This window comes from Haliotis rubra, unplaced genomic scaffold, assembly GCF_003918875.1.
Source record: "Haliotis rubra isolate DU_JTF1 unplaced genomic scaffold, ASM391887v1 Scf766, whole genome shotgun sequence".
NCBI classification, from domain to species: domain Eukaryota; kingdom Metazoa; phylum Mollusca; class Gastropoda; order Lepetellida; family Haliotidae; genus Haliotis; species Haliotis rubra.
Genome location: NW_025767486.1, coordinates 178,055 through 190,490, shown reverse-complemented (window position 1 = coordinate 190,490; position 12,436 = coordinate 178,055). Strand labels below are relative to the sequence as shown.

The 12,436-nt window shown below is 42.9% G+C and overlaps 1 protein-coding gene and 1 long non-coding RNA gene across 4 annotated transcripts in view; one reads left to right on the top strand and one right to left on the bottom strand.

Moving 5' to 3' along the window:
- The window catches only part of LOC124260505 (translation factor Guf1, mitochondrial-like), a 35,865-nt gene extending 24,601 nt beyond the window's left edge, over positions 1-11,264 (top strand). For all 3 annotated transcript variants that reach the window (XM_046694836.1, XM_046694838.1, XM_046694837.1), the window contains 5 exons: positions 3,711-3,812; positions 6,373-6,506; positions 7,891-7,936; positions 8,453-8,665; positions 10,841-11,264. In XM_046694836.1, coding sequence (XP_046550792.1) covers positions 3,711-3,812; positions 6,373-6,506; positions 7,891-7,936; positions 8,453-8,665; positions 10,841-10,966 — 621 coding nt within the window. In that variant the 3' untranslated portion in view covers positions 10,967-11,264. The remainder of the gene's footprint in view (positions 1-3,710; positions 3,813-6,372; positions 6,507-7,890; positions 7,937-8,452; positions 8,666-10,840) is intronic.
- Positions 757-1,329, bottom strand: LOC124260510. The gene is made up of 3 exons (XR_006894106.1): positions 1,257-1,329; positions 955-1,173; positions 757-803 (listed from the first exon to the last, which is right to left on the bottom strand). It is a non-coding gene; the product is annotated as an uncharacterized LOC124260510 (long non-coding RNA).
- Positions 11,265-12,436: the final 1,172 nt, after the last annotated feature.

Below are 12,436 nucleotides of genomic sequence, written 5' to 3'. Positions count from 1 at the left end.
GTCCCTTGAACATACCTGGTGAATTGATCTTCAGTCCCTTTGAACATACCTGGTGAGTTGATCTTCAGTCTCCTTGAACATGCCTGGTGAGTTGATCTTCCCATGCAACATTGTGTAGTCCCTTGAACATACCTGATGAGTTGATCTTCAGCTCCCTTGAACATACCTGGTGAGTTGATCTTCAGTCCCCTTGAACATACCTGATGAGTTGATCTTCAGTTTCCCCTGAACATACCTGATGAGTTGATCTTCAGTCCCTTGAACATACCTGGTGAGTTGATCTTCAGTCCCCTTGATCATACCTGGTGAGTTGACCTTCCCATGCAACATTGTGTAGTCCCTTGAACATACCTGGTGAGTTGATCTTCAGTCTCCTTGAACATGCCTGGTGAGTTGATCTTCCCATGCAACATTGTGTAGTCCCTTGAACATACCTGGTAAGTTGATCTTCAGTTCCCTTGAACATACCTGGTGAGTTGATCTTCAGTCCCCTTGAACATACCTGATGAGTTGATCTTCAGTCCCCTTGAACATACCTGATGAGTTGATCTTCAGTCCCTTGAACATACCTGGTGAGTTGGTCTTCAGTCTCCTTGAACATGCCTGGTGGGTTGATCTTCCCATACAGCATTATGTAGTCCCTTGAACATACCTGGTGAGTTGATCTTCAGTCTCCTTGAACATGCCTGGTGAGTTGATCTTCCCATGCAACATTGTGTAGTCCCTTGAACATACCTGATGAGTTGATCTTCAGCTCCCTTGAACATACCTGGTGAGTTGATCTTCAGTCCCCTTGAACATACCTGATGAGTTGATCTTCAGTTTCCCCTGAACATACCTGATGAGTTGATCTTCAGTCCCTTGAACATACCTGGTGAGTTGATCTTCAGTCCCCTTGATCATACCTGGTGAGTTGACCTTCCCATGCAACATTGTGTAGTCCCTTGAACATACCTGGTGAGTTGATCTTCAGTCTCCTTGAACATGCCTGGTGAGTTGATCTTCCCATGCAACATTGTGTAGTCCCTTGAACATACCTGGTAAGTTGATCTTCAGTTCCCTTGAACATACCTGGTGAGTTGATCTTCAGTCCCCTTGAACATACCTGATGAGTTGATCTTCAGTCCCCTTGAACATACCTGGTGAGTTGATCTTCAGTCCCCTTGAACATACCTGGTGAGTTGGTCTTCAGTCTCCTTGAACATGCCTGGTGGGTTGATCTTCCCATACAGCATTATGTAGTCCCTTGAACATACCTGGTGAGTTGATCTTCAGTCTCCTTGAACATGCCTGGTGAGTTGATCTTCCCATGCAACATTGTGTAGTCCCTTGAACATACCTGATGAGTTGATCTTCAGCTCCCTTGAACATACCTGGTGAGTTGATCTTCAGTCCCCTTGAACATACCTGATGAGTTGATCTTCAGTTTCCCCTGAACATACCTGATGAGTTGATCTTCAGTCCCTTGAACATACCTGGTGAGTTGATCTTCAGTCCCCTTGATCATACCTGGTGAGTTGACCTTCCCATGCAACATTGTGTAGTCCCTTGAACATACCTGATGAGTTGATCTTCAGTTCCCTTGAACATACCTGGTGAGTTGATCTTCAGTCCCCTTGAACATACCTGATGAGTTGATCTTCAGTCCCCTTGAACATACCTGGTAAGTTGATCTTCAGTCCCCTTGAACATACCTGGTGAGTTGGTCTTCAGTCTCCTTGAACATGCCTGGTGAGTTGATCTTCGCATACAGCATTATGTAGTCCCTTGAACATACCTGATGAGTTGATCTTCAGTCCCCTTGAACATACCTGATGAGTTGCTCTTCAGTCCCCTTGAACATACCTGGTGAGTTGATCTTCAGTCTCCTTGAACATACCTGGTGAGTTGATCTTCAGTCCCCTTGAACATACCTGGTGAGTTGGTCTTCAGTCTCCTTGAACATGCCTGGTGGGTTGATCTTCCCCTGCAACATTGTGTAGTCCCTTGAACATACCTGGTGAGTTGATCTTCAGTCCCCTTGAACATACCTGATGAGTTGATCTTCAGTCCCCTTGAACATACCTGGTAAGTTGATCTTCAGTCCCCTTGAACATACCTGGTGAGTTGGTCTTCAGTCTCCTTGAACATGCCTGGTGAGTTGATCTTCGCATACAGCATTATGTAGTCCCTTGAACATACCTGATGAGTTGATCTTCAGTCCCCTTGAACATACCTGATGAGTTGCTCTTCAGTCCCCTTGAACATACCTGGTGAGTTGATCTTCAGTCTCCTTGAACATACCTGGTGAGTTGATCTTCAGTCCCCTGAACATACCTGGTGAGTTGGTCTTCAGTCTCCTTGAACATGCCTGGTGGGTTGATCTTCCCCTGCAACATTGTGTAGTCCCTTGAACATACCTGATGAGTTGATCTTGAGTCTCCTTGAACATACCTGGTGAGTTGATCTTCAGTCTCCTTGAACATACCTGGTGAGTTGATCTTGAGTCCCCTTGAACAAACCTGGTGAGTTGATCTTCAGTCTCCTTGAACATGCCTGGTGAGTTGATCTTCAGTTCCCTTGAACATACCTGATGAGTTGATCTTCAGTCCCCTTGAACATACCTGGTGAGTTGATCTTCAGTACCCTTGAACTTACCTGATGAGTTGATCTTCAATGTCCTTGAACATCCCTTGTGAGTTGATTTTCAGTCCCCTTGAACATACCTGGTGAGTTGATCTTGAGTCACCTTGAACATACTTGCTGAGTTGGTCTTCCCATGCAACATTGTGTACTCCCTTTGAACATACCTGGTGAGTTGATCTTCAGTCCCCTTGAACATACCTGATGAGTTGATCTTCAGTCCCCTTGAACATACCTGGTGAGTTGATCTTCAGTCTCCTTGAATATGCCTGGTGAGTTGATCTTCCCATGCAACATTGTGTAGTCCCTTGATCATACCTGGTGAGTTGATCTTCAGTCCCCTTGAACATACCCGGTGAGTTGATCTTGAGTCCCCTTGGACATACCTGGTGAGTTGATCTTCCCATACAACATACTGTAGTCCCTTGAACATAGCTGGTGAGTTGATCCTCAGTCACCTTGAACATATTTGGTGAGTTGCTCGTCAGTCCCCTTGGACATACCTGGAGAGTTGATCTTCTCATACAACATTGTGTAGTGCCTTGAACATACTTGGTGAGTTGATCTTCAGTCCCCTTGAACAAAATTGGTGATTTGATCTTCAGTCCCTTTGAACATACCTGGTGAGTTGATCTTCAGTCCCTTTGAATATGACTGGTGAGTTGATCTTCCCATACAACATTGTGTAGTCCCTTGAACATGCCTGGTGAGTTGATCTTCAGTCCCCTTGAACAAAATTGGTGATTTGATCTTCAGTCCCTTTGAACATACCTGGTGAGTTGATCTTCAGTCCCTTTGAATATGACTGGTGAGTTGATCTTCCCATACAACATTGTGTAGTCCCTTGAACATGCCTGGTGAGTTGATCTTCAGTCCCTTTGAATATGACTGGTGAGTTGATCTTCCCATGCAACATTGTGTAGTCCCTTGATCATACCTGGTGAGTTAATATCCACGTACTTGCAGCAATATAGACGCTAGAATCAAATCTGCTGTTTTGTCAAGCAGTCTGTAGCTACAAATGACTGTCTGTGCATTGTTGTTTAATGTTTTGGAAGAATGATATATGTGTGTTCTTTATGCTACAGCTACCAGATCCTGGAATTATTGAAGATTTCCAGGAACCTGTTGTCACGGGAACCATCCTGATGCCAGACTCCTATCTTGGCAGTGTCACGTCTTTGTGTATGGTAATGGATATATTTTGCTCACAGCACTACTGTACATTGCTCTGTGTATGGTAGTAGACTTATAGTACATGGCTCTGTGTATGGTAGTAGACTTATAGTACATGGCTCTGTGTATGGTAGTAGACTTATAGCACATGGCTCTGTGTATGGTAGTAGATTTATAGCACATGGCTCTGTGTATGGTAGTAGACTTATAGTACATGGCTCTGTGTATGGTAGTAGACTTATAGTACATGGCTCTGTGTGTGGTAGTAGACTTATAGTACATGGCTCTGTGTATGGTAGTAGACTTATAGCACATGGCTCTGTGTGTGGTAGTAGACTTATAGCACATGGCTCTGTGTATGGTAGTAGACTTATAGCACATGGCTCTGTGTGTGGTAGTAGACTTATAGCACATGGCTCTGTGTATGGTAGTAGATTTATAGCACATGGCTCTGTGTATGGTAGTAGACTTATAGTACATGACTCTGTGTATGGTAGTAGATTTATAGTACATGGCTCTGTGTATGGTAGTAGACTTATAGCACATGGCTCTGTGTATGGTAGTAGACTTATAGCACATGGCTCTGTGTATGGTAGTAGACTTATAGTACATGGCTCTGTGTATGGTAGGAGACTTATAGCACATGGCTCTGTGTATGGTAGTAGACTTATAGTACATGGCTCTGTGTATGGTAGTAGATTTATAGTACATGGCTCTGTGTATGGTAGTAGACTTATAGCACATGGCTCTGTGTGTGGTAGTAGACTTGTAGTACATGGCTCTGTGTGTGGTAGTAGACTTATAGCACATGGCTCTGTGTATGGTAGTAGACTTATAGTACATGGCTCTGTGTGATGGTAGTAGACTTATGTAGTACATGGCTCTGTGTATGGTAGTAGATTTATAGCACATGGCTCTGTGTATGGTAGAACACCTAGACTTATAGTACACTGACTGTTCAACAGTGGTAATCCTAGGCAGAATAACTGTACTGTGATTGGTACGTCACACCAAATCAGCCGGGAAACGGCATAGACACTACCTCAGTGGTTATATAGCCCCAATCACGTCAACAACAACAACCCGAATTTTATTTACGTTATGATCGTGGACAATGCTACATAGGTGAAACATCCCGACCCATCAACACCCGCATCGCGGTTGCTATATAACCACCACCACATCAAAGCCATCATCGAGTGGTCCCCACCATTCTCGCCAACAACCAAGCGGACTTCACTAAACACAGAAGCCATTCACATCAAACAGTTATCCTCCAAGGATTCTTCAATTCAACTCCTCCACCAAGCCCAGTTTTGTATAAACGCCATTGTTTTCTCATTGAAAGAAATATCATTATTTAAAGCAGGTCAAATTATGTTCCTCTAGGTCAAAGGTTAATCATATCACTCCTTGAACTTACACCATCGCCAGAAAAGTAGTTCACTTTCAAACTTCCACAGGTTTATATATGTGCACCACTCAAACAAGCTGTCTAAATCTGACAATGATGAGTAAATCATAGTGTTATAGATAACATGGACGGAATTATGATGAAACCACTCTCTAGTTATCAGAAATGAGCGGCCCGCTGATTCCTCAACTACGGGCCATTATCAGTTCTGTTGTGAAATGACGTCACAGCAGGTGACGTCACGCTCCATAATGACGTCATAATCTTGTTTCATGATCTAACAGTGTTGGGTCAACAGCCCCTAGCGAGTAAGTTGTTTGAACTTAAAATTACATTTATGATACTGTTTTGTCTTTTTTTAACACACATTCCACCCATTTTAGCTGGATAGGGGAGTTAATTGGCCAAGGGCTTCTGCAAATGACAATGCCCTGAAAAACAGCCTTACCCCAATTGTGTATGAATACTTTCAAAGGTTTTGGTGCATCGGTTTTCAAATTGTGACCGTATATGCTGATTATACGGTCAGAATATTATAGCATTGACCAATCAGAACTCGTGTTACATCCTAAGTTGAATTAGAATTAGGAGATAAACATCATGTGTTGGCCAATTTCCGGGTGTTATTGAGTATTTGTAACATCTGAATACATGTGTAACTGACGGCATCAGCCGGAGGTTTCAAATGAAATATTCCCGTGCTTTTAATACTCAATAACACACGGCAATTGGCCAACACATGATATTTATCGACACTGTAAACACAAAAGTAAACCAAAAGGTCCACACATGTTTTTCTGTCTGCACTCATTGACATCGAGTACGGGTACAGCAGTGAAATGTCATCAGCCGGCCGTTCGCCTGTCTCCCATGGTAGCATCAGGAACTGCTCATTTGTGACGTCATCCGGACTTTACGTCACACTATGATTTGAATGACATCACCACTGCTGATGACGTAACAATACAATGGTGTGTGCGTTGTTTGTCCATATTAATACCCAGCGAATAGTCTTGCAATTTCCGGGAATCAAATACTATTCGATCATGTTTTTCAACCAATCAGATTAAAGAACACAGTGACTTTTGGTTTACAATAGTTGTGTGTTGGCAGTGTCTGAGAACATCAATGTTTTTGACAGGACATCTTGATTTTGTCAGGACCGCCGTGGTGTGATCAAGGACCAGACGTACATCGATGACAAGAGGATCATGATGAAAGTAAAATTCCCACTCAACGAGATCCTTGTTGACTTCTTTGATCATCTCAAGTCTCTGACATCAGGCTTTGCCAGGTAGTCTCTCAGTCTCCATGACAACCACTGTTCACATGCATTAATTACATTAAGTGGGTATACGTAGTACTAACTAGAAAACCTCTGTTGTATGCATTAATTACATTATGTGCTTAGTACTAACTAGAAAACTTCTGTTGTTGCTGATCACATGCATTAATTATTATGTTATGTGCTTAGTACTTTAATTACATTATGTGCTTAGTACTTGCTAGGAAACCTCTGTTGTTGCTGATCACATGCATTAATTACATTATGTGCTTAGTACTTGCTAGGAAACTTCTGTTGTTGCTGATCACATGCATTAATTACATTATGTGCTTAGTACTTGCTAGGAAACCTCTCATGCTGCAGGTCACCATGCATTAATTACATTATGTGCTTAGTGAGAGATGTGATCCATATCTGTAACTTGCGTGTTGTTGATCTGCATTAATTACATTATGTGCTTAGTGTAGGCTGCAGGTCACATTTATGACTTCGGTGAGAGATGTGATCCAGGTGTGATCCATCAATCTGTAACGTGTGACTCTTGTGTGGGAGGTGTGATCCATATCTGTAACGTGTGACTCTTGTGTGGGAGGTGTGATCCATATCTGTAACGTGTGACTCTTGTGTGGGAGGTGTGATCCATATCTGTAACGTGTGGGAGGTGTGATCCATATCTGTAACATGACTCTTGTGTGAGAGGTGTGATCCATATCTGTAACGTGTGACTCTTGTGTGGGGGTGTGATCCATATCTGTAACGTGTGACTCTTGTGTGGGAGGTGTGATCCATATCTGTAACATGTGACTCTTGTGTGGGAGGTGTGATCCATATCTGTAACGTGTGACTCTTGTGTGGGAGGTGTGATCCATATCTGTAACGTGTGACTCTTGTGTGGAGGTGTGATCCATATCTGTAACGTGTGACTCTTGTGTGAGAGGTGTGATCCATATCTGTAACGTGTGACTCTTGTGTGAGAGGTGTGATCCATATCTGTAACGTGTGACTCTTGTGTGGGAGGTGTGATCCATATCTGTAACGTGTGACTCTTGTGTGAGGGGTGTGATCCATATCTGTAACGTGTGACTTGTGTGAGAGGTGTGATCCATATCTGTAACGTGTGACTCTTGTGTGGGAGAGGTGTGATCCATATCTGTACCATGTGACTCTTGTGTGGGAGGTGTGATCCATATCTGTAACGTGTGACTCTTGTGTGAGAGGTGTGATCCAGATCTGTAACATGTGACTCTTGTGTGGGGGGTGTGATCCATATCTGTAACGTGTAACTCTTGTGTGGGAGGTGATCCATATCTGTAACGTGTGATCCATATCTGTACCATATCTGTGTCTTGCTTGTTTCTCTTGTGTGGGAGTTTCTGTGTCTTGCTTGTTTCAGTTTTGACTATGAGGATGCTGGATATGAGAGTTCAAGTCTCACAAAGGTATTTTGCTCTTGCTGAATCAAACTTTAGTTTTTGGACCCATGAAGGTCTGGGTTAGAATTGATCTTCAGTAACCCATGCTTGTCGTAAGAGGTGACTAACGTCATCGGGGGGTCAGGCTCGCTGACTTGGTTGACACATGTCATCGGTTCCCAATTGTGCAGATCGATGCTCATGATCTTGATCACTGGATTGTCTGGTCCAGACTCGATTATTTACAGACCGCAGCCATACAGCTGAAATATTGCTGAGTGCGGCGTAAAACTAAACTCACTCACTCACTCACTTAGTTTTGTGTTTTGGGGGTTAATCCATGTCTTAAAAGTGGTTTTGTTGTATAAACTCTGTGTTTCAGGTACACTTCTTGTAGAATTCCTGTCTTAAAGGTGGTCTCCATGTTGTGTCAACCCTGTGTTACAGGTGGACTTCCTGTTGTATAATCACTGTTTCAGGTGGACTTCCTGTTGTATAATCACTGTTTCAGGTGGACTTCCTGTTGTATAATCACTGTTACAGGTGGACTTCCTGTTGAATGGTAAGCCCGTGGAGGAGCTGGCGATGATCTGTCACTCCACCAAGGCCCGAACAATGTCGAAGGGTGTGTGTGCCCGCCTCAAGGAGTCCATCCCTCGTCAACTGTTCACCATCACCATCCAAGCAGCTGTTGGAAAACACATACTAGCCAGAGAAGACATCCGAGCCCTCAGGAAGGATGTACTTGCTAAATGTGTGAGTATATATAACCCTAACCCTAACCCTAACCCTAACCCTAACCCTAACCCTAACCCTATATCTCTACTAGCCAGTTGTATGAGTATATCTCTACTAGCCAGTTGTGTGAGTATATCTCTACTAGCCAAATGTGTGAGTATATCTCTACTAGCCAGTTGTGTGAGTATATCTCTACTAGCCAGTTGTGTGAGTATATCTCTACTAGCCAGTGAGTATATCTCTACTAGCCAAATGTGTGAGAATATCTCTACTAGCCAGTTGTGTGAGTATATCTCTACTAGCCAAATGTGTGAGTATATCTCTACTAGCCAGTTGTGTGAGAATATCTCTACTAGCCAGTTGTGTGAGTATATCTCTACTAGCCAGTTGTGTGAGTATATCTCTACTAGCCAGTTGTGTGAGAATATCTCTACTAGCCAGTTGTGTGAGTATATCTCTACTAGCCAAATGTGTGAGTATATCTCTACTAGCCAAATGTGTGAGAATATCTCTACTAGCCAGTTGTGTGAGTATATCTCTACTAGCCAGTTGTGTGAGTATATCTCTACTAGCCAAATGTGTGAGTATATCTCTACTAGCCAGTTGTGTGAGTATATCTCTACTAGCCAGTTGTGTGAGTATATCTCTACTAGCCAAATGTGTGAGTATATCTCTACTAGCCAGTTGTGTGAGTATATCTCTACTAGCCAAATGTGTGAGTATATCTCTACTAGCCAGTTGTGTGAGTATATCTCTACTAGCCAAATGTGTGAGTATATCTCTACTAGCCAGTTGTGTGAGTATATCTCTACTAGCCAAATGTGTGAGTATATCTCTACTAGCCAGTTGTGTGAGTATATCTCTACTAGCCAGTTGTGTGAGTATATCTCTACTAGCCAAATGTGTGAGTATATCTCTACTAGCCAGTTGTGTGAGTATATCTCTACTAGCCAAATGTGTGAGTATATCACAGCCAGTTGTGTGAGTATACTAAATGTTTGAGCATGTCTGTATTTGCTATTTCTTTATTATTAGTGAGAGCTCTTCAACGCGATTCCCCACATGGCAGTGTAAGGTTGTCCCCACTGTGGACAAAGTAAAGATAGAGAGGCACTCAGTATGGGTGGATCAATAAGTATGTTTCTTTATTATTGTGAGAGCTACGTTTCAGTGTAGAACACTGTGGACAATAAAGTTTGGATAAAAAAGTATGTAGACTAACGATGTCCAATGTTTGAAATGCTTGCAATTTATTTTGAAGGAATCTTTAGCAAAGTCATATCAAAAATTTCACATATGTGGGTAATGTGGTTTACGAGATATTGTCATCACAACACATTGGGGAATAATATTTCCAACAAAACTGCAGAAAATGAAAAACGATCTGTCATTTGGTACCTCTTGGATAATGATATGCCCTCAGAGTATATCATATAACATATGTTCAGTATAGTATTGGATGACTTCCCGTCATAATCAACAGTCAAAGATTTGGATTGCTTAATTTATATTTAGTCGAGGGCTGATTTTTAAAGACACCCCCATTTCAATCCTTCTAAAACATTATGTCCAGATATTCAAGCTGGTACTGTTTACAATATATTGTGAGCTGACACTTGTGTGATCATTCAGTGTTGAGTTTGAACCCTTGGCATCATGTATGAATAAGTGAAAACATTAGAATAAGTTATGTCCTTATGATTAAGTCATCTGAAAGGGGTTGGGTTGTGTCTCCAAAACAAGCTCTTTCAGTTAACATGAAGGGGGAGTCACTTTAACAAGCGATTGTAATTTCAAATTGCTTTCTTATGAACTGTAATATCTAAGTGTGATTCTAGGCGATTTCTATCAATCTCAAACACACAAAATATTTCTTGCATATTTTGTTTCCTGAAGTTTTTGATGCATTTATTGTAGATAAAATAAAAATAACTGCATTTGTATCGTTTTCTTGGTGATTCTACATACTTTTTGATCACCCTTTGTATATACAAGTTTGATCAGATGTTAAATGGGTATTAATAACTGTAATAGCATAGGGAAGCCAGTTAACAACACACAACACATAGCCTGAGGAAGATGAAAAAACATATGCATATATTGTCGTCCTTCCTTTTGGCTCCAACTTGTAAATGTCTCTCAGAGAAGTTAGATGACATTGTTTCAGTATGGTGATGATGTTGGATGTTTCAGTATGGCGGTGACATTTCCAGGAAAATGAAGTTGCTGAAGAAACAGGCAGAGGGGAAAAAACGAATGCGGCAGATTGGTAATGTGGAGGTGCCTAAGGATGCATTCATTAATGCCTTGAAGAGGTAACACCTGCCACCTGTAGTACCTGTGACACTGACCACCTGCTGCATAGGCAACTGGAGACATTGGACATCTTGACCACATGGTGCAAAGGCAACTGGAGACATTGGACCCCTTGACCACATGCAGGATAGGCAACAGGAGACATTGGACATCTTGACCACATGGTGCATAGGCAACTGGAGACATTGGACCCCTTGACCACCTGGTGCATAGGCAACTGGAGACATTGGACCCCTTGACCACATGCAGGATAGGCAACAGGAGACATTGGACATCTTGACCACATGGTGCATAGGCAACTGGAGACATTGGACATCTTGACCACATGGTGCAAAGGCAACTGGAGACATTGGACCCCTTGACCACATGCAGGATAGGCAACAGGAGACATTGGACATCTTGACCACATGGTGCATAGGCAACTGGAGACATTGGACCCCTTGACCACCTGGTGCATAGGCAACTGGAGACATTGGACCCCTTGACCACATGCTGCATAGGCAACTGGAGACATTGGACCCCTTGACCACCTGGTGCATAGGCAACTGGAGACATTGGACCCATTGGACCCCTTGACCACATGCAGGATAGCCACATGCTGCATAGGCAACTGGAGACATTGGACCCCTTGACCACATGCTGCATAGGCAACTGGAGACATTGGACCCCTTGACCACATGCTGCATAGGCAACTGGAGACATTGGACCCCTTGACCACCTGGTGCATAGGCAACTGGAGACATTGGACCCCTTGACCACCTGGTGCATAGGCAACTGGAGACATTGGACCCCTTGACCACATGCTGCATAGGCAACTGGAGACATTGGACCCCTTGACCACCTGGTGCATAGGCAACTGGAGACATTGGACCCCTTGACCACCTGGTGCATAGGCAACTGGAGACATTGGACACCTTGACCTCTTCAAACAGTAACCACTGGAGACATTGGACACCTTGACCTCTTCAAACAGTAACCACTGGAGACATTGGACACCTTGACCTCTTCAAACAGTAACCACTGGAGACATTGGACACTTTGACCTCTTCAAACAGTAACCACTGGAGACATTGGACACCTTGACCTCTTCAAACAGTAACCACTGGAGACATTGGACACTTTGACCACTTCAGACAGTAACCAATGGAGACATTGGACACTTTGACCTCTTCAAACAGTAACCACTGGAGACATTGGACACTTTGACCTCTTCAAACAGTAACCACTGGAGACATTGGACACTTTGACCACTTCAGACAGTAACCACTGGACCCCATGGCAACCATTAGGCCCTGACATCAACACCATTTTGATTTGTAAATTTATGTGAGATTGAGTTGATTTTGTATTCACAGTAAATTGATTCTTGCATGTCTTAAGAAGTTTTAAGCATTTATATGTTGCATGTCAGAAAATGCTGTCCCAAGCAGTGTTGAGACTGTGTAACATAAAAGTGACAAGATTGTTTCCACA